This window comes from Embiotoca jacksoni, unplaced genomic scaffold (genome assembly GCF_022577435.1).
Source record: "Embiotoca jacksoni isolate LCO1_2020_lvr unplaced genomic scaffold, fEmbJac1.0.p SCAF_20, whole genome shotgun sequence".
Taxonomy (NCBI): domain Eukaryota; kingdom Metazoa; phylum Chordata; class Actinopteri; family Embiotocidae; genus Embiotoca; species Embiotoca jacksoni.
In genome coordinates, this window is record NW_027185341.1 from 9010751 (window position 1) to 9031720 (window position 20970).

The 20970-nt window shown below is 45.4% G+C and overlaps 1 protein-coding gene across 1 annotated transcript; it reads left to right on the forward strand.

The window, feature by feature from the left end:
* The first annotated feature begins 196 nt into the window (after window positions 1-196).
* usp22 (ubiquitin specific peptidase 22) lies at window positions 197-20676 on the forward strand. The gene is made up of 13 exons (XM_069156144.1): window positions 197-683; window positions 6249-6381; window positions 9883-9996; window positions 10787-10888; window positions 12340-12506; window positions 12608-12755; window positions 13051-13153; window positions 16876-17034; window positions 17179-17305; window positions 17443-17534; window positions 18254-18319; window positions 18711-18860; window positions 19563-20676. Exons 1-13 carry the CDS (start codon window positions 564-566, stop codon window positions 19603-19605), a joined length of 1524 nt encoding a protein of 507 aa, XP_069012245.1. The 5' UTR covers window positions 197-563; the 3' UTR covers window positions 19606-20676.
* Window positions 20677-20970: the final 294 nt, after the last annotated feature.

The following is a 20970-nucleotide window of genomic DNA, read 5'->3' on the forward strand; positions in this document are numbered from 1 at the left end:
AAAACATTCTTGATTGATACAATGGCGCTGATTTCAGCTTCAGCCAATGAGCGTGTTCCTCAACAAGCGGCTGCGGTTCGCAGGGAAATGCCACCAATCACAGCGCAGCGCCCGCTTCACAGAGGCGGGACTTGACTGTTGGAATATGTCAATCACGCGCGGTCCTCGCCGCTCATTGGTCCGCCGCTATGAATGAGGTGGGTCTTGATACTCGACCGTGGAAGCTACTGTTGAAATCTCAATGCTAACCAACTTTAGCCAGCCTGCTAACATGTAATTCAGCGAACGTGTGTGTGGGGGGGGACTACGTACGGCGCCATTCTGGATTTAAGTGCGTAAATAATAATTGTCTCCAGAACAAGCCACATCGGAGAAGTCCTCTTGATGTCCGCTACTGCAACCGGGACATGTCCAGTTAGCCGGAACGCAGCCGTCGGTGGGTAACGAACCCGGGGAGCTAGCCAGCAGTCAGCCCGCTCGGACCGGGTCTCCGCGGAAGAACAGGGCTGGTTGGGTTTTTTTCACCGCTCCGAGGAACAGCAACGCCGGATGCTGCGACTACCATGAGTCCCGCAGGCTGCCCCCATGTCAACGCCTTCAAAGTGGACAACTGGAAGCAGAACCTGAGGGTTATTTATCAGTGTTTCGTGTGGAGCGGTTCAGCCGAGACCAGAAAACGCAAGGTAACAAGTGACGAGGAAACGAGGATGCTTCCTTGAATGTGTGCGTGTGTGTGTGTGCGTGTGCGTGGACAGTTCCCCCCCCCCCCAAAAAAAAAAAAAAAACCAACAACATAAACAATCGCCACCCTGAAACCCAAAAAGCCCAGTTCGCCCTCGGATGGTCAGATACTACTGTTCACCTCCGGGGCTCGAACCAACCACCTCCCCCGCGCCCATCTCAACACCTGACGGGGCTCGACCACAGCTGAGCAGCATCTGAGCCCTCCGGTTCATCCCCCCCCCCCCCGGTTCATCCCCCCCCCCGGTTCATCCCCCGGTTCATCCCTCAGCCGAGGGCTCACGTCAAAGCTCGGGAGCGCATGGTAGATCACGGAGCTGATGTGCATCTGCAGCGGCGTCCACTTCCTCCCACCGGCACGGAGCAGTCAGACAGCAGGGGTCTCCTCGCTTTAGGAGGAAACACCACGAACACTTCATTATTTGTTTTTTATTTTTTATTTTTTCAATCAACTAAGCAGTCATTTAATGTCTCCCATCCTCTTTAATCCGAGCCATGCCATGTTTGTTGGATGTGTTGTTGAGAGCTTCGTGTTAATTGAATAGATTCACAGAACACGTGGGGCACCGAGCAGATGTGCTCAAGATTAGCTGCGATTGCATCTGCAGTGTGTGTGTGTGTGTGTGCGTGCGTGCGTGCGTGAGGCTCATCAAGGCCGATGTCTACAAACTGCAGCGCGCGCTCGCTCTCCCCGAGTCCCCCCCTGTGATGTGCAGCGGGAGGTGGTGGTCCAGGGTGGGGTAGGAGGGGGGGTGGTGCATACACAGGGTCTCCTCCTGCCCTGTAATTGCTCGGTTCTCCACCCTGAAGAGAAGACGAGGCGCTGGCATCCCTGCATAGTATCACCTCCCTGTGGCACCACTTTTGTTTTTATTGATTGTGGCTCAGCTTTCCATTCAGACTCGGTTCTCACAGGCGGTTCTATACTAAATGGGTTTTTGGGTGGTTTTTTTAAGGTTGTGCTTTGGGATCCTCTGAGAGTTTGGTAAGGAGTGTGGTTGATGTTTCCATCAGATAAGTCATAAATTAATGTTCCTGTCCAACAGCGGCTCTGAGGCATGCTTCAGTTGCACACGTGTGACCAGATATCAGTGTAGCTGCTCCCACCGGTCGGGTCCATCGATGGGAAGCTCCACAGGAGAAAGTGCGTCGGTTTTGACAGGTTTATTTTTTTTTTCAACAATTGAAAGTGTGATTTGTCAGAAATGCACGTCAGACCTCTCTCTCCTGCCGTTCACTCTCCGCCCCATGCTGACCGTCACCGCTGCAGACGGTCACGATCGACACTCCAATGACCTTCTGGTGCAGATTGAATTTAAAGCGTTTCGTTCACCTTGAGATTCAAAGGCTGCGCGCTCCGGCTGACAATCACAGAAGTGTCTCATCCCATCTGAACGACAGATGCTTTGGATTTTATCAGTGTACCGCAGAGCAAACAGCGTTTTCCCAGGATGCTGCAGTAAGGGAACACCGACTGCAGGATGATGTATTCTCATCTTTTACTATAAGACGGGAACGATTGATAACCACCTATCTTTGTTTCAAGCACACGTTGTTCAACATTAACAAATTCAAAAATCACCATATTTTTGACTAACTACCTTGATATTAATATTACGACAATATTGTTTGGGAGACTATTAGTGCTTTCACAAAATCATTAGTGATATAGATATAATGAATATGTGGGTAAAGGCACATAATGGAAAAGCTAGAACAGTATGGTATGTACAGCCCGACCAGTTTATTGATTTGCCAGTTGTATTGGCCGATCCCAGTTGTATCAGTGTCGGCGTATATGTTGTTCAATAGTGGCTTTTTTTTTTTTTATATACTTCATAGTTATAATTTTGGTTTGGAGCCAGAAGTGACCGTATTTGAACGAGCTGTGGAGGAGCGACCAAAGGATGTCACTCGATGTGATTGGACACTGCTCCCCGTCCACCGATGGCGGAAACCTGACTGCGCCACAGGCCTGTCAATCAAACAGACGCGTCCCCAAAAACACGCCTTTTTGAGGCTTATTTTCTAATTAGTGATGAGATTTTACTTTTTAATGAACCGCCAAAAAACTAATAAGAAAGAGAGACTTTAGATAACAACAACATTGCCACTATAACTTCTGGAAAAATAGTCTTGACTGTATTTAATGAAGTTGAAGGGAGTCTATGGAGCCAGAAGCCTTTTGAAACCAACCCCCAGTGGCCTTCGGTGGTATTGCAGTTTGTCACTTGCTCTTTGGCCTAATTTATCAGACCCAGAGGCTACTTCCGCTTTAATAAACAGTCATGATGATGCCATTAAATATCCTAGTTACTTGTGATTGATATCCACATTTTGGCTGATATATTGATATCACCTTTTTTTTTCTTCTTTTTTTTTAACTTTCCTAACATTGGTATCGGTTGGGGTTTACTGAAAATTGCATCACTTGACTGTAATGCAGCTTTAGTAAGCACGAACCATATCTATCTAAGATGATATCTAGTCTCATATCATGACGTCAATACATTGCCCGGCGCCTGTTTCAACAGCAAATAACCACATCACGTGTGTCTTATCTGCGCACCACGCCTCCATCAAACGACACCAAAGACCTGCAAAGTCAGTCCCGTTCAACCTCAGAGCTTAGCAGCAGATTCAGCACTGCTTTTCTTCTCCAGGTGCTGTGAAGTCCGTCTTCTGTCAGGTTGTGTCACTGCCGCTGCCTCCGTTCAGCGCAGCCACACAAAGCGGAATCGATGTGAGCGGGCCGTTGAGTTGCAAAGCCGGTGTCAAAAAGACAGAAAGTCGATGAAATGTTTCCCATTATGACATTAAATGGTTGCGTGACTTCAGCCACAGCTCTGCAGTCAGTCACCAATGTTTCTAATCTTTCATTTTATTGTGTTGCAAAGAATATGAAAGCTCCTTTTTTTTATTTTTCATAAAATCAGTGTTCCTCTGATGTCTGCAGGGTAGGAAGGCTTTTATTCTGTTACACATCCTCCTGTTGCTGCACGACAACAAACTTCCCATATCGAGTGAGGCCTTAAAATGACATCCTTCCTACTCGTTCATGGTCCCTTCTGACAGGAATATACAATATTATGGAGGGAATAGTCCCTTAATTCACCCGTTAAAACACCCACCCTGGATGCCGGCCGTCTCCTTAAACGAATGAGGCAGGTGTTGTTGCATTTGGCTCACAGTGTGATAATGTCCTCACTTGCACTTTCCTAACCCAGGATGTTTCCAGCCCATTACTCTCCCTGCTCCTCTCACACAACCTCCCGCCTGCAGACGACTCGTCCTCGTTTCGAAAACCAAACTCCTGGATCCCCATAAGTACTGAATATGTGCGCTCAGACTCTCGCTGGCGTGACAGTTGAGGATGTGACGACGCACCGCAGACACAAATCCCTACATGAATACAGTGTCCTCAGGGACTCGAAAAATACACTCGCACACTGTAACGCTGACAGCTCGAAGGATGAGTGAGGAGACACCGGTGCATATTGATGCGTGTTTTCATAATTCATGTGCTGTCTAAGCACTTATGCATGGAGGGGTGTGTGTGTGTGCGTGTGTGTGTGTGTGTGTGTGTGTGTGTGTGTGTGTGTGTGTGTGTGTGTGTGTGACTAGAATAAGAATCTTGTCTTTTTTTTTTCCCCCCGTTCTGTATATCTGTCCCATGAATAGACGGGGCTGAGAATCATATTTAAACGATCAGTAAAGGTGTTTTGTCCGTAAACATTTTGACCCATGAACCTCGGCCAAAAGGTTTCTGATCTAGATGGAGTTAAAGTGGCTTTTCGAAGTGTTTTTTTTGTTTTGTTTTGTTTTTGTGGGTTAAATCTAGAGCAACTGCCAAAGGACAGTTATCTTAGCTTAGCACAAAGACTGGAACCAGGGGGAAACAGCTAGCCTGGGTTGTTGTTTTGGTTCGTGAGCAGAAGATTTTAGACATTGGGGTTTTAGACATTTAGAGATTGGCCGGCACGGTGGTGCAGTGGTTAGCACTGTCACCTCACAGCAAAAAGGTTCCGGGTTCGAATCCGGTCCTGGGCCTTTCTGTGCGGAGTTTGCATGTTCTCCCTGTGCTTGTGTGGGTTCTCTCCGGGTTCTCCGGCTTCCTCCCATCATCCAAAAACATGCACCTCAGGTCAGGTTACCTGGCGCCGCGCTAGTGGCAGCCTGTTGCAGCAGCTCCCCCCTGAGAGCCCCCCTGCTGTAGTGAAGAAATTTCCCCTCGGGGATTAATACAATTTAAAAAAAAAGCTGTAACATGTCGGTGAACATCAGACGTGCCCGTTTTTGCCATGTTTACCATATTATGATATCCAAAATCAGGCAATATCTCGTCTCACATCGCCACGTTAACATCATACTGATATATTGCTCAGCTTTTATCCCACTTTTAGTTGTTTTTTTTCTCCGTTAACTATCCCAGCCTGCCTGGTTTAGTCCTTTTGTAATTGACTCTCGAGTTAAAACACATTTTGTAAAACACAATAAAACATCAAATTTGACATTGATATCAACCTTCTCTATAATTCCAGCTGTCATTTTCTCTTTGATGTCCTCCTTTTGTCCTTGTCTGTGTTCCTTGTCCCTCTGACTTCCCTCCATCCGCCCTCCTCTTCCCTCCTTGTCTCCTCTTCCAGGCGTTACTCATTTCTTCTCACCTCCTCATATTCATGCTGCCTCATTAACATGCCAGCTTGTCATCTGCATGCGTTTGAACTGTCGCTATCGAGCCTCCATTCTCCTTTTCTTTTTTTTTTTCTTTTATCCAACGTGACTATAAAACAGAATGTATAGGAAGCCCGATTAATAAATAACGCTGTACTTAAAAGGTTTACACATTAATTACATGAATTTTACACCATCGCTGGGCTGCACTTGAGCCCCGTGTAACACCCAAAAATAGCAGAATACCTCATCGGTCTGCAGAGGTTGTTGAGCCTACGTTCATCCACTTAATGATGAAGCCACAGCCACACACACACTGACAGAACCGTCCCCGGTAGATTGCTTTCCTGTCGCCGATTGTGATTCTGAGCAGGGCGCCAGAGGCTGAAGAACGGCTACGTTGGAGGTTTTTTTTTTTGTTGTTCATGTTTTTTTTTTTCCCTCGATAGAAAAATCATTATTCAAACAACAATGGAAGTCGGAATTTGTCATTTTAATGCCAAGGCTCGGTTTTCTTATTGTGAATTACGTTTGTTAAAGTTTTCGCTGTCATTTTGTCTCATTGATTGTAGATCGACGGGAAAATGCCAGTTTTATTCATTTTGAAATTACAACACTGTAAAATGTTCAAAAAGCGAAGCGGTCTGAATACCGGATCCTCCGAAGCAATTAAGACTATTGATAAGTGCAGCTCGAAGTCGGACCTGCATTCTCGTGTCTGTTGAAGCTTTATATTAATGTACTTCTGAAAATGACATGTAGAGTGCAAAATTCTGAAATTGACCCGATCACTTCCCGTGTCTGTCTGTTTTTTTTCTCCCCGTCTCTCTCAGGCCAAGTCATGTATCTGCCACATGTGCGGCGCCCACCTCAACAGACTCCACTCCTGCCTCTACTGCGTCTTCTTCGCCTGCTTTGCCAAAAAACATATCCACGAGCATGCCAAGAGCAAAAGGCATAACCTGGGTACGACACACACACGCACACACACACGCACACACACACACACACACACACACACACACGCACACACCGTCGTACACGGAGGCGTTTTGAGGTGTTTTGAGGTGTACAGAATGCACAACGCCGTCAGTAAAGTAAAATAACATGCTAAAAGGTGTAATTATACAGTTAGTGGCTAATGAGGTTGTAGCCTCGTTAACTTCATTAACGTGTCCACATTCACGATGAGCTTTAAGTCAGTCGTGTTTTGGACTTCTCCACCGGTCCGACGGCGACACATTTGCGGTTTTGTGAGTTGCTTAATCAGCCAGAATAAACGAGAGCGACCGAGCCGCGAGCTATTACGCAACCCGGCGCAGCGCGATTGCAACACAGTCTGAAAGGCTCGGCCCCTCGATGGGGGATTTGAATGTCACCTGTGTGTTTGGCCTCACGCAGCCCCATTAGCTGGCAATATATGCATTGGTGAACTCGCTAATGAATCGGGACTGAGGTCTGTCCTGGTGGCTGATTAGACTTAAGCACGTTTCCCAGTCTGGTCCACTTTACCGGGTAAACCTCGCTGCTTTACGATCAGCTTCCTCTGAAATCCTTCGAAACATTCGCTGACCTTGCGTCGGCGTTTACGGGGCAGAGCACAACAACGAGATTTGTCTCCGCCTTGTTTTGACAGGATTAACAGTCCTGGTCAGAGAGGGTACCGAGAAATATTGCACAGTGATAATCTGCCCTGGATTTGTTTCAATATTCCTCCTTAAAAAATGCCAGAGACGGCTTCCATTTTCAGGAACCGAACCAGCCTGACTGTGTTTCTCACCGCAGCCCCCACGGAGGCATCACAGCGGGAAATGGGAAAGTTGTATTTCGAATCTCTGTATTAAATATTTGCATCAAACAGGCCCAGTCTGGATGCCTCCGGATTTGAATACAGACGTGGGTGTTTGCTGAACACCGGGAACAGTTGGCTGTGGTTTTTTTTTTCCCCCGTCCCTGCTACTCCCACAGGGACACATGGCCTGTACTAATCAAAACCTCGCTCAGAAATCAGGGAATTATTGCAGAGGAAATTGCTGAATATTAGTTGAGCTCGGCCAGTAAATCCAGCTGCAGAAGAATCTGCTGTATTATGTGAAAAGAATGGACGATATCCGTGTCCAAATAGTTGAAAACATTAAAAGGAAAAAAAACAGCACTAAGCTTTTGTTGTTCCACCCTGAGCTTCCAATAAAAGCTCCGAGGCTCCTTAGTGAAGTCTCTTCAGCTCCAGGAAAAGGATGAAGACCATTCTTTGACAAGATATTCCCACAGTTTGTGTTTTTGTTTTCGGTCGTGGAGAGTTTGAAAACTCCTGAAGGTTTTCAACCGAGTTGGGATCTGGTGAAAGAAAAGGTCACAACATTGTCACGCTCAAAAACTCGAATCTAAATCTCTTTTGAAGTTGCTTTGAAACAGTCATTTCCAAACACAACACAGTTTTTCATTCTAAACAAGAAGTTTTGGTCGAATACGAGATGCGATCGAAACGTTTTCAACCCAAAAACCCGACCTGATTGGAATACGCCTGCCATCTCCTTCCAAGTGGTTGAATCACGCCACAGTTTTTAAGTCTTGCGCAATAAACATGTGGTTTTGCATAGAATCAAATGATGATGCCACTGTAGAACAGAAATGAAGAAGTCCCTGTCGCCGGTGAGCTGATCAACACAGAGTTCGCTGGCGACTCCTTTAATAATCGATTCGTCGCTAAATCAAACGTCCTCTTAAAACAAACAAACAAACAATTTCAACATGCTATCTTCGGTTCTGCGTGTTTCACTGTTTTTCCAAGATTTTGTGGCCAAAACAGTTGATCGTTTAATGGAGAAAATGATCAGCAGGTGAATTAGTAATTAGAATCGTTATTTACGACGTAAAGTATTGCCCAACAAAATAAAGGAGTAAAGATGGAGCGTTTTCAAAGATGCAGTAAACGGCTCTTTATCTCCAACACGCGGCGCCGCCCGGTGGGGAAGCTGCGACCGCGGCCGCTACACCCAGTAGCTGTTCTATATTTTGTACTTTGTTCTGCACATGGTGGAATTAGCGCCGTTTGTGCTGCGAGTGAAGTACGTTGCACTGCAGTGTTCGGAGGAGACGGGCGCTGCAGCAGAAGGCACTCGGGCTGCCGGCGACAAAAGGCTGGGCTCGGCAGATGTTGAGAATCTGCCGTTCGGTTTTATGAAGCCTCCTTTTCCTCTGCGTTATCGCTCATCTCAGGAAGACCCCCTGTGGTGTGTGTGTGTGTGTGTGTGCGTGCGTGTGTGTGTGTGTGTGTGTGTGTGTGTGTGCACGTGTGTGTGTGTTTCCCACAGAGTGTAATTGTGAATTTAATTAGGTTAGCTGCTGAGTTAAATGCAGCAAAAATAGAGTGCGAAATACTTTTTTTTTTTTTTTTTTTTAAAGAGGGTGAGATCTCAGCAGACTGGCGAGGAGGTAATTAAGTCGTCTTTAATAAACCTTGTGGAATTAGCCTCCATTAAACCCCGGCCCCTCTCCTCCTCCTCCTCCTCCTCCTCCTCTTCTTCTTCCTCCTCCCTCCTTCCTGTTTCTCCTCCTCCTCTCTTTTTATTTTTTGGCCATTTCATCTCTTTCATCTGCTCGTTTTATGCTTTTTCACTCAGCTGTTTGGTGCATTCTGTTTACTCGGCTCATTTCCCCGTCTCTATCCTCATCTCTGTTGCCCTGCTCTTGTTCCCATGGTTACCTGATGACCCTTTCCATATTCAGAATTGTTAAAGGAGTTTGTCTAATTGAACTTCATTCGTCTTTCTTTTTTTTTTTTCTTTTTTTACGTTTGTCCTTTTTCATATTTCTTTTTATATCTCCTCCATTCAAGTGAAACTCTCTCTTTCCCTGCCTCTTCACCGTCCTCCATCCTTTTCTTCCTTTCTTTTTCCACACCTGCAGAGGTTGACAGCCAGGAGAGGCCAACAGGCAGGTTGTTATGGCAACAGCAAACAGGTAGCTGCAGGGTACCAGAGCAGGTGAGGGGAGAAAAGGGAGTAGAAGGATGGTGTTTGGGCTGTGTGTGACCATTTAAGTGAGTGTGTGAAAGATTGTACAGATAACCCCCCCCCCACACACACACACACACACACACATACTTCCTTCCTCCTTCCTCTTCCTCCTCATCCTCCTCCTCACCTTTTGACTTCCCCACTGCTCTCTCCATCTCTTGGGGTGTCTCTCTGCCATTTGTGGATGGTGTAAACAGATAGCTGATATGTCAGCAGATAAGCCTCGCTATACCTGGCATCACAGCGCCATGACAACCTGACCTGAATAGAAAAAAAACGACCGAGCGATGAAGCCGTTAGCGGCTCACGCAGCTCGCAGCAACACGAAGCCCTTTATTACCTCCTGACAGTCAGATAAACCGAGCGTCCCCGCATTTGAATAAAATGGCTTCCTCGTGAATTGTTTTTTGGCAGCTCATTCTCTCCTTCTCCTTGTCCATGTTTCCAGCTATTGACTTGCTGTACGGGGGGATTTACTGCTTTATGTGCCAAGACTACATCTATGACAAAGAGATGGAACAGATTGCCAAAGAGGAACAAAGGAAAGCCTGGAAGATGCAAGGTAACGTTAAACACATACATAACCCTGCACCCAGTGTGGCATACGGCTTACTTTCTTCCTTCTTCCTTTGATTCAGAGAAGAATCCAGGGTCAATTGAGGTCATTGAATCTTATTTTTTATTTTTATTTTTTTAATCTTAAAGGTCCCATATTGTTTCTATTCAGATTTCCTTTTCTTTTTTTGGTTATAAAGTAGGTATAAATGCTATTTAAATCCTATGGACGTGTCAAATTGTTCAATCCTTTTAGAAATACTGTCCCAAACGTCTGATCATGTCATATGTCTGCCCTCAGCACAGCTCAGTGTCCAATCTTTTATGTGAAAGAAAACAGAAAGCAGTCATTTCGTTGCAGAGCTAGCAAGCTGCAAGTCCAAAGAAAACCTGTGGTTGTCCTGGGAACACATCACTCAGAAGAGAGTCAGCCAATCAGAGGGGAGGGCTGCTGATATCACTGCACCTTTAAAGAGAAAGACACAAAACGGCCTTGTTTTTGGTAGAGCTCCAGAGAAAAGCTTAAGAGAGGAAACTATATTGAGATAGTTTTAGTACTTAAACCATAAACAAATATTTTCTTATGGATACAAAGACTGCAGATAAAACACCAGATAAGGACCTTTAATGCCTTTTCATGTCTTAGATGCGGTGCTTTGAAATGCATTGCTGTTGCGAGGTGCTATCCAAATAAACTTGCCTTGCCTTCCCAAGATGCAGAACTTCAAGTGTGTGTGTGTGTGTGTGTGTGTGTGTGTGTGTGTGTGTGTGTGTGTGTGTGTGTGTGTGTGTTGCAGGTATTGGGGAGAAGTACTCAACGTGGGAACCCACCAAGAGGGAGCTGGAGCTCCTCCGCCACAACCCCAAGAGGAGGAGAATCACCTCCAACTGTACAATTGGTTCGTGACACACACACACACACACACACACACACACACACACGCACACACACGCACGCACACACACACCATCAGTATGTGTGTGTGTGTGTGTGTGGACAGCTAGTGGCTGTCCAGCTTAATTGGGCCAATCACACAGTTTCAAAGACACACTGGAGATGGAGGAGGGAGGAAACGATGTGAAAAGCATGAAGATGAAGTGACAGTAGAAGCATCATCAACAGATTCACACAGCGATGAACCTCAACTTTGTTTTCCTTAACTTCTCCCCGCTGTCTCCTTGGAGCCATTAAAGTTGTCATCCAGCAGACAACAGAAACAGCAAACGTCACTCATAAAACCTCTCCGGGCTCATCGCTTCTTTGCCGTCGGCTTCTCGGAGCATTTTAAGGGTCTCCGTATCTGATTTGCAGAATTCGACGCTAAATTTGATGAACGCCGTCTGCCAGTGGTCACCAGCGCTCACGAAAACATGTGTAACTCAGGAACTGATGACGACCAGGCGATGAAATCTGTAACACTGACTCATTAGGGCTGTACCTCCCTCCTGCTCCGGACACGTCACGCTGCTGCACATCGTACTCTCACAACAGGAGCAGTCTCGCAACCTATTGATCCACCCTCATATATAATTGGGAATGTTATATTTTTTGATTTTGTACTGCTGGTCAGACAAAGACAAGTAATTAAGCTCATTGGGCTTTTGAACTTTTTTATTATTTCAAAATTGCAAAAGTACTCAACAACGTAAAGCTATTTATTCCATTTTAAGGAGCTGCACAGACGGATAAATAACTATTATTTCACCACGCCAACAAAACATATTTGTATATGCAGCAATAGGGCATATTAGATGGAAGCAGTGGTGGGATGAGGCAGTGTGTGTGGGAGGCAAGAGAGCCGGCATACGTTTAACACGGTGTAGCAGCCTGCAGGGATCTGCTCCGGTGACATTAACATCTCTGGCACCGTCTCAGACGAGGGGAACTACAGACCTGCTCATCTGTGAGATCCTTCCTCCATACTGTTTCCTTCTTTCCTTCTTCCTTCCGCTGCACTGGTGTGTGTGTGTGTGTGTGTGTGTGTGTGTGGGTGTGTGTGTGTGTGGGTGTGGGTGTATGGGTGGGTGGTTCAGTCTGCTGTAATCCGACGAGGGTTTCCCTGCATGCAGTCCAACATAGCCTCAGGGATGTTACGGTGCGTGTGTGTGTGTGTGTGTGTGTGTGTGTGTGTGTGTGTGTGTGTGTGTGTGTGTGTGTGTGTGTGTGTGTGTGTGTGTGTGCGTGCGTGTGCGTGCGCGTCTCTCTCTCTCTGCAGCTCCGTTGCCCCTCTGCAGTAGCCAAGAAAAATAATCTGTGTCTCTTCTTCAGCTCTCCTTTCTCTTTATTCCCTCCCAGCTCTGTCTTTTCTTTGTCGACTCCTTTTCACGTCCGTATTTCCTTCATCCTCAGGCCTGCGCGGTCTAATAAACTTGGGCAACACGTGCTTCATGAACTGCATCGTGCAGGCGCTGACACACACTCCCCTGCTGCGTGACTTCTTCCTGTCCGACCGGCACAAATGCGAGATGCAGAGCAACTCCTGCCTGGTGTGTGAGATGTCGCAGCTCTTCCAGGAGGTGACTATGTGTTGTTGTTTTTTGTTGTTGTTTTTTTAAGCTGTAGAAGAGGAACGTTTATATCTCTCTCACACTTTCCTTCCTTCCTTCCTTCTCCGCAGTTCTACTCAGGCCACCGCTCGCCTCACATCCCGTTCCGCCTCCTCCACCTGGTGTGGACGCACGCCCGTCACCTGGCCGGCTACGAGCAGCAGGACGCCCACGAGTTCCTCATCGCGGCGCTGGACGTCCTGCACAGACACTGCAAAGGTCAGAGAGACACACGGACAACATTTACGAATGAATACAGGTAGAAAAGAAACTTGAGAAAGAGGAGGCTTCGAGCAAAAATGCACAAAGGAGGATGAGAAGATGATACTAGATGAGAGAGATGCCCGGTCTGACAGAACTGATTCTCTTGGATCTGTCTCTTCAGTTTATAAGCAGAGTGGGTGAATGTGGAGTTACACAGTTTTGCTCTTAGTGACAGTGCTCGTGTGTGTGTGTGTGTGTGTGTGTGTGTGTGTGTGTGTGTGTGTGTGTGTGTGTGTGTGTGTCCACACAGATGACAACGGGAAGAAAGCCAACAACCCGAACCACTGTAACTGCATCATCGACCAAATCTTCACAGGGGGCCTGCAGTCTGACGTCACCTGTCAAGTCTGCCAGTAAGTGTGTGTGTGAGTGTTTTAAGTGTGTGTGTGTGTGTGTGCGCGCGTGTACGGAAAAGACAAAACACGCCCTCAAACATAATTTCTGCTTCACCAGAGACTGTAGGAAGAGATGAAAGTCTACCAGAACAAAGCTGTGGCTCTGTAGACTTCTTACAGCACAGCTCCACCACACAGTCACTCTCTCTCTCTCTCTCTCACTCACTCACACACACACACACACACACACACACACACACACACACACACACACACACACACACACACACACACACACACACACACACACACTTCACTTGTCTGCATCCAAACTCTCTCAGTCCTCCTCTCTGAGGTCACCCCACTCTCATGCCTCATCTCTCTCTCTCTCTATCAATCACACATTGCACCATCAATCTCACACACACACACACACACACACACACACACACACACACACACACACACTGACCTGCTCCACTGCAGCAACAGGAAAAGCCTGTCAGTGCGAGCGGTGTGTAAAGCTGGTCTCTAGTTCCACCTGCTGGTTCGTCCACAATAATGGAGCTTAAACTTGAAGAACCATTTTTCACAGATGACTTGAGGATCCAGATTTATTAGAAAATAAAAGAATCTGCAGCCGCATGATACGTGTTTAGCTTTATTTTTTTTTTCTTTGGCCCACTTTTATATATTTGGTGAAAAATACTCACCTTTCCTCAATGTGTAGCTTATTGTTTCTCATTTGAAGAACTTGGATAAAGGTTTCTAGTTTGTGTTTGTTTATTTTTTAATAAGAATAGTTGGTTTAATGCAGCTGTCTGTATATTTTTGTGGTCTCGTGTCACTTAGATTTCTTTTCCTCCTGCGATTGTCCCCGTGGACGCCATTCATTTTCATTTGCACAATATGAGGATGATAATTTTCCCAGGAAACGTGACCTTAGGTCCAATGGCACACATAATTACTGATTTACTCCGGTCCATTGTCCCTCCTGGGACGTACGCCACCGACAAACGTCCCTCCATCTGGCTCCAGGTGTAACCGGTCTCCTCTCTGGGTCCCTACGTCGGGTGTTTCCTGGCCGGCCTCTCTACGGTTTCTCTGTGGGGGTTCCATGTGTGACACTCAGTGCTGGTTCATGGAGCCCGATCCTTCCCCACCGCCTTCTAGTGACTTCTTAACCAACCTCTGTTTTTTATTTACGAGTAGGACTTTTTCTTCTATTTTTACAGAACATAATGTCGGAAAAAATGCTTGGGGAATTGTTCATTTTTTTAATTATCGAAAGTTATTTATAGTTATTCATAATTCCCAGTTCACTGTTTCAGTGCACTTATGTCATTTTGGACAATAAAGTCTATTGATAAACTTTTAAATATGCAGCTTCCATTATATTTGGTTTGGTAACCACATTTCAGTCAATATATCAAAATCCAATTTTTTTATTTTTTTTTTTACTTGCATGTTTATCGGTATAAAACCCAGTAGGAGTCAGACTCTAGTCTCCACCCTGAAGTACAACTTAAATGAGGAAAGAGAAGCACCTCACAAACACTCTCTAAAAATAAATGTCTTTACTCGACACGCAGTCGAGTAAACGTGTCTCCAAGAATTCCTGGTCGCTGATTCTCTCATTCAGTGTGACAGTTCAGCGTTCCCATCGCAAGCAGACAAGTTTACTTATTCAGCACAAGTCGTACACCGCGGCAAGGCAGGGTACTTCACGTGGATACAAGAAAAAGAAGGAAAATATATATTAAAGATTTAAATAAATATGATTTAAAAAAAACAGTGCAAGGTCGATAAAACCGTAATTACGAAAGAGAGTTATTGAGAGATAATAAGTATAATAGGAGGCATATCAAAGGAAATTTTGTATGGCATCACTACCCCACCACGAGGCACGGTATAATTTATCTCTGACATCTCACCAGCAGGTAAGTGCCACGAGTGCTGCAGTCAGAGTTTCGGTGCTTCACTGCCTTTTTCTAGATGCAGCCAAAATGTTTAAGCAGGTCGCCATTTAATGGACCAGATACCACATATTTATCATCATAAGGATATGTAAAATATGAATACATTACTCCTCTCCGTGAGTTGCATTTGCTTTGGCATTTGAGAAGACCGTGTGCCCTGCAGCTCGTAGGAGATCAAAGATGATGAAGCATGAAAACATCCAAATATAAAAGCTCTGTGCTAAAATAAGTGGAAAACTATCAATTAATTATCAAAAGGATTTTTAAGCCAGCTGTCTGATGAGTCTTTGTTGGTTTAGCTGACGATGACGACTGGAAACATTAGAGCAGATCTGGATTGTGGTGCTTCGTGTCGGTTCGTGTCTCTGCAGCCGGCTTCTGAAGGAAAACGCGGCCCCACGGGGCTTTTTCTGTGTCACGATTCATTCATCTCACTTTTTTTTTTCCATTTGGAAATATAATTGACGTGAGTAAGCAGAACACGGTTCCCAACCCTTCTCCGATTTTGTCTGAAGAAAACAACGTCGGGTCATTTTACACAGAGCATCTTCCACCACATCAGTCCCCATTTAGTGAGTCACTACGTTCAGGTCCGTCCAAACCAGAGCAAAGAAGGTCTCTGCTCGGCCGTCAGTCAATCAATTAGTCAAACTTTATTTCTATAAAAGCTTTCATGCAGGTTAGTACAGTTCAAAGAGCATAAAATACAGATGACACAAATACAATGGAAGTAAATATAAATGCCAAAATAAGAATAAGAATGAAGACGATGAAATGCATAAAAAAAGAGAAAGATTCAAAGCCAAGTTAGTAATAATAATAATAATAATAAATGGATAAAGATTACATAGAGTAGAAAATAAAGTGTGAACAGAATAAATAAAAGACAAAATGTCTATAAACCATTGTAATCAAAAGCCAGGCTGATGAAGTATGTTTTAACATTTCAACATTTCCAACTGCTCTCAGGTCTTTGAAGGTCCACACAGGTTCATATGCTGTCAGCATGGCGGATAAATAATCCAGTACAAGACCGACACGTGCTTGAAGTACATGTTTTTTTTAGTGGTTCATAAGTTTGCTCCCAGTCAGCCCGTACAGGGTGACGAGTTGGATTCCTGGATCGATAAAATGTTGAAATGATCAGTATGATGGAGCACGTCGTCTGGTTTGGGGTACAGTAAGCGTCGTGTTAACATAAGTTAAATATGTCGTGCTGTGTATGTTTGAAGGAATCCAGTTTATGATGGAAGTCGTAGGTTTGGAGTGAAGAAGTCAAAGGACAGTTTCCTGGCTGAAAATCCTGCGTTTGATCCGTCCAACCACCGCGGACTTCGCTCTCTCTACTCGATCACATGGATCCCGTCTTCAACTCAGGGTGTCGCAGTACCGACGCTAAAGGGAACTTTTTACATATCTGACACGCATCAACACCTTTAGACCAAACAAGCAGACGTTGACACTCTGGGAATGAGAACCGGTTGCTGATGCTGTCGTGATGACGCTTATTACGTCAGCTTCCCTTTCTGATGGTTTTAGATATTGTTGTTGTTGCGATTTGACTTATTTAATTGAATGTTATTGAATATTGTAAACTCTTAGGTGTAAATAAAGGCCACATCTTTGTCACCGTAAAGGAAAACTGTCCTGGAAGATGTAATGATGAACCACAGCAGCTCTTTAGAAATATCCATTTTCTGGACAGAATTTTCATCTCCTCGAACATCCTCTCCATCTTTTCTGTCTCCGTCTTCCTCGCAGCGGTGTGTCCACAACCATAGACCCCTTCTGGGACATCAGCCTGGACCTGCCGGGCTCCTCCACACCCTTCTGGCCCCTGAGCCCCGGAGGAGACGGATCAGCACTTAACGGAGAGAGTCACACCACTGGAGCCACGACGCTCACCGACTGTCTGCGCAGGTAACTGACCACGATGAAAACATTTCTCTCCCTCGACCGGTGATGAAAAACAACCGACACGACCCGACAGCAGAGTCCTCCGGAAGCAGCAGCACCGACGGAGGAGCACAAACCCACCAACACTAAATCTCACCTTCTCTCTAGGTTCACCAGACCAGAGCACCTCGGCAGCAGCGCTAAGATCAAGTGCAGCGGTTGCCATAGTTACCAGGAGTCCACCAAGCAGCTGACCATGAAGAAGCTGCCCATCGTGGCCTGCTTTCACCTCAAAGTAAGAGAGTTCATGTCGGACTGCTGATTTAGAGGCTGCTGATAACCAGAGCGGTCCTCTAAAATCTGTGTGTGTGTGTGTGTGTGTGTGTGTGTGTGTGTGTGTGTGTGTGTGTGTGTGTGTGTGTGTTTTCTCAGAGGTTCGAGCATTCAGCCAAACTGCGGCGGAAGATCACTACTTACGTCTCCTTTCCGTTGGAGCTGGACATGACGCCGTTCATGGCCTCCAGGTGAGCGCGGTCCAAACCGAGGTTGCAAGCTGTTAAAGAACAGAAAAACCAAGTAATGTGTACAAAAAAGTTCGAGATTATATCCTGGAAAAATTCAATTAAATAAAATGAAATGGCCTCCTCTTCGCCTCCGACCACTTGGACTCATTTATTCTGGAAGGCACTAAAGAACGTATTGTTTTCATGTATTGTCCCACAAATATGGTTCAGATATTTCCAGATTCAAGACAATCTCCTCTACACAACTATATATATATATATATATATATATATATATATATATATATAAAAAAGGATATCTCTACTGACAGTATTTTCTGGTGGTATACATGTAAAAACATCACAATTTCATAAGACAACATTTTATTTTTTCCTTGATATAAAGGCTATTATATAAAGTATTATCAAAATAGATGATAAAAGATCTGAATAGCCTTGACTGAACCTGGAAAAAAACAAAACAAGATATATAGCATGAATGGTTAACCCCAATAATGAGCAAGATATGAGATTAAAGGTGAAGGAAGTGAAGTTACCCTGAAATGAGCCTGGAGTTCAAAGGGTTAACGAAACTGTGTGTATTTAGTTACTTACAAAATCTACAATATTTGACATGAATACAGGAAGTAACAGAAAAGTGAGGATCCAAAGCCGGCGAAAACAGGAAGTAGTGATTGTTCAAACCAACCTATTTTTGTTTGTTGTGTTGTGTGTTTCAGTAAAGAAAGCCGGATGAATGGGCAGTACCAGCAGACCGTGGACCCCTTCAACAACAACGACAACAAGTAAAGCCCGTGACGAACGAGTTTCTGAAGCGGCACATGTTCCCCAAAAAAAAATCCAAACGTAACCGGTTCATCGTCTCTTGTCGAGAAAACAATTGTTTTCGTCAACAAAACCTGCTGGTTCCTCTTCCTGCCTCCTCCCGTTGATTCAACCTCTGTATCGACTGCACCCTTCACCACATTTCATTCATTTCAGCAGGAAAATAATCCACCTCATGGTTCTCGCACGGAATTTATTCGGATGAGACTCTGATCAGATATCCAAGTCTTTTTAGCCGTCAGCTCCGTTTCAACTTGCTTCTGAAAAAGAGCCGTGAGCAAGTGTGAATTGAGGAGGATCCGTCATTTGTACAAGCTGAACTGGCTTTTGTCTCCCGTCCTCCCGTTTCAGGTACAGTTTGTTTGCCGTGGTGAACCACCAGGGGACGCTAGAGAGCGGCCACTACACCACCTTCATCCGGCAGCACAAGGACCAGTGGTTCAAATGTGACGACGCCATCATCACCAAGGCGAGCATCAAGGACGTCCTGGACAGCGAGGGGTGAGTGTTGCTGCCCGTGAGACTCTGTTCAACGTAAAAGAAACCGCTTTTCCTTCAAGCCGGTGGAACACTGTGTGTGTGTGTGTGTGTGTGTGTGTGTGTGTGTGTGTGTGTGTGTGTGTGTGTTTTTTTTTGTTTTTTTTTTTGCGATAAAGTTGCGGAAAGTTCGAAAAAAATTGCAAGCTGAGGAAATAAATTGGATTTTTAGTTCTAATCTTTTATACGTTGAATGAACTCAGACTCTCAAAGTTACAAAGAAATCATAGAAGTCGCGTAGCTTTACAAAACGGACAATCCGTGACTGTAATATAGAAAACAAAGGCTGCATCTTCGGTCAAAATAAGAGCTTCAGATGCCGTTTCATTCACGTTAATTCAACACGGACTGAATGCACAAAAACAAAGTGCAGTCTGTTACAACTTGAAGTGTGTATGAAACCAGTCAAACACGCAGTATTACTCATTTTAATGATAAGACAACATTTCCCACAAGCCCCTTCACTTCAGGTTATTCTGCTCGTGTCGACCGTACGGAGTTCCTTTTGTTAATAAAGCGGGTTTTGTTTTGAAAGGCGACTTTATGCTAAGTTAATTAATAAGTTAATACTTTCAGCTGAACTTCTGTTTTGCTGGAGAGGGGGGGGGGTGTTCTCCGTCGTTAGCGAAGTTGCCACCTCACGCTGCGCTGCTGTCCTCTCCGCAGGTACCTTTTATTTTACCACAAACAGTTCCTGGAGTACGAATAGTTCCCTCCATCAGCCCCGGCCCGCTGCAGGAGCTGAGGAAGAGGAGGAGGAAGAAGAGGAGGAGGAAGAGGAGGAAGAGGAGGAAGAGGAGGAGGAGGAGGAGGATGGCAGGATTTAGCTGCACAGGAAAAGGTCAACAGAGTGACGAGAGGGAAACGGAAACACGAGCCCGCCTTGATCGATCACTCGCAACTCTGACACGGAAGACGAAGAAGAAGAAAGAAAGAAAGCAGCAGCGACAGTCTGCCGTCGGTAACAAACGATGAAGGAAACCGTCTCCCGTCGGACGCAGGCAGAAGACGCTGTGCGGCGTTTTTAAACCGTACTTTTATCCGGAGAGGTTTTACTTGATCACAAATGCTGTTTCATCACCGACCGTCTTTGCTTCGTGCTTTGCACAGCTTGCGTATTACAACACCCAGGGGGCACCGAGAGGCGGAGTCACGGCCACCCAGGGGGCACAGAGAGGCGGAGCCACGGCCACCCAGGGGGCACAGAGAGGCGGAGCCACGGCCACCCAGGGGGCACCGAGAGGCGGAGTCACGGCCACCCAGGGGGCACAGAGAGGCGGAGCCACGGCCACCCAGGGGGCACCGAGAGGCGGAGTCACGGCCACCCAGGGGGCACAGAGAGGCGGAGCCACGGCCACCCAGGGGGCACTGAGAGGCGGAGTCACGGCCACCCAGGGGGCTGCAGGGCTCTTACTTTAAAAGAGGTAGTGAATTTATTTTATTTTTTTTATTTTCTTCTCACCACTTTTACCTGCAAGAATTCAAAAACTGGCAACTCTCTGGACACAAGCACACTCGTCTGAAACCTACCCACACTCCTCCAAACAGACCAAATATTTCAAGGACAGAAGTTGTCTTATTATGCATCTTGGTTCAGGCTGCAACTGTTGATAAACGGAAAAAAAACAAACAAAAAAAACATCACCTGGCAAATAGTATTCTGATTCCATTTATTACTCGTGACTTTGCAGTTATCACTCAGATACTTTTAGAAAAACACGAGGACGTTGAAGGATTCTGTTATTTTCTGCCTCTCTTGCTGCTTCCACCAGTCGAAGGGAGGAAATAGATGACACAGTTAATATTATATTTTTATACATACTGCGATTTTAAAAGTTTTTTTTTTAAGTTTTTTTTTTTGTTTGGTTTTGCATTCTCCCTGAACTCTCACATTGTTTCATCTGCATTATTATATGGTGCTGTCAATCATGTTGTTTTGTTTTTATTTTCGTACACAAGAGGCATAATTGTGCCGAGTACTTTCACAAAACTGCTGCTATGGCTGCATTTTATTCTTTTCTTTTTTTTGTTTTTGTTTTTTTGTTGTTTAATTTGCCTTTTCTCCGCCCCCCCA

Bases quoted from the DNA above. Each gene is read 5' to 3' on its own strand.
- usp22 (XM_069156144.1), top strand. From the start codon at position 564: ATGAGTCCCGCAGGCTGCCCCCATGTCAACGCCTTCAAAGTGGACAAC. The intron at 9,997-10,786 runs GTAACGTTAAAC...TGTGTGTTGCAG, and splicing joins GAAAGCCTGGAAGATGCAAG to GTATTGGGGAGAAGTACTCA. The intron at 12,507-12,607 runs GTGACTATGTGT...CCTTCTCCGCAG, and splicing joins TGTCGCAGCTCTTCCAGGAG to TTCTACTCAGGCCACCGCTC.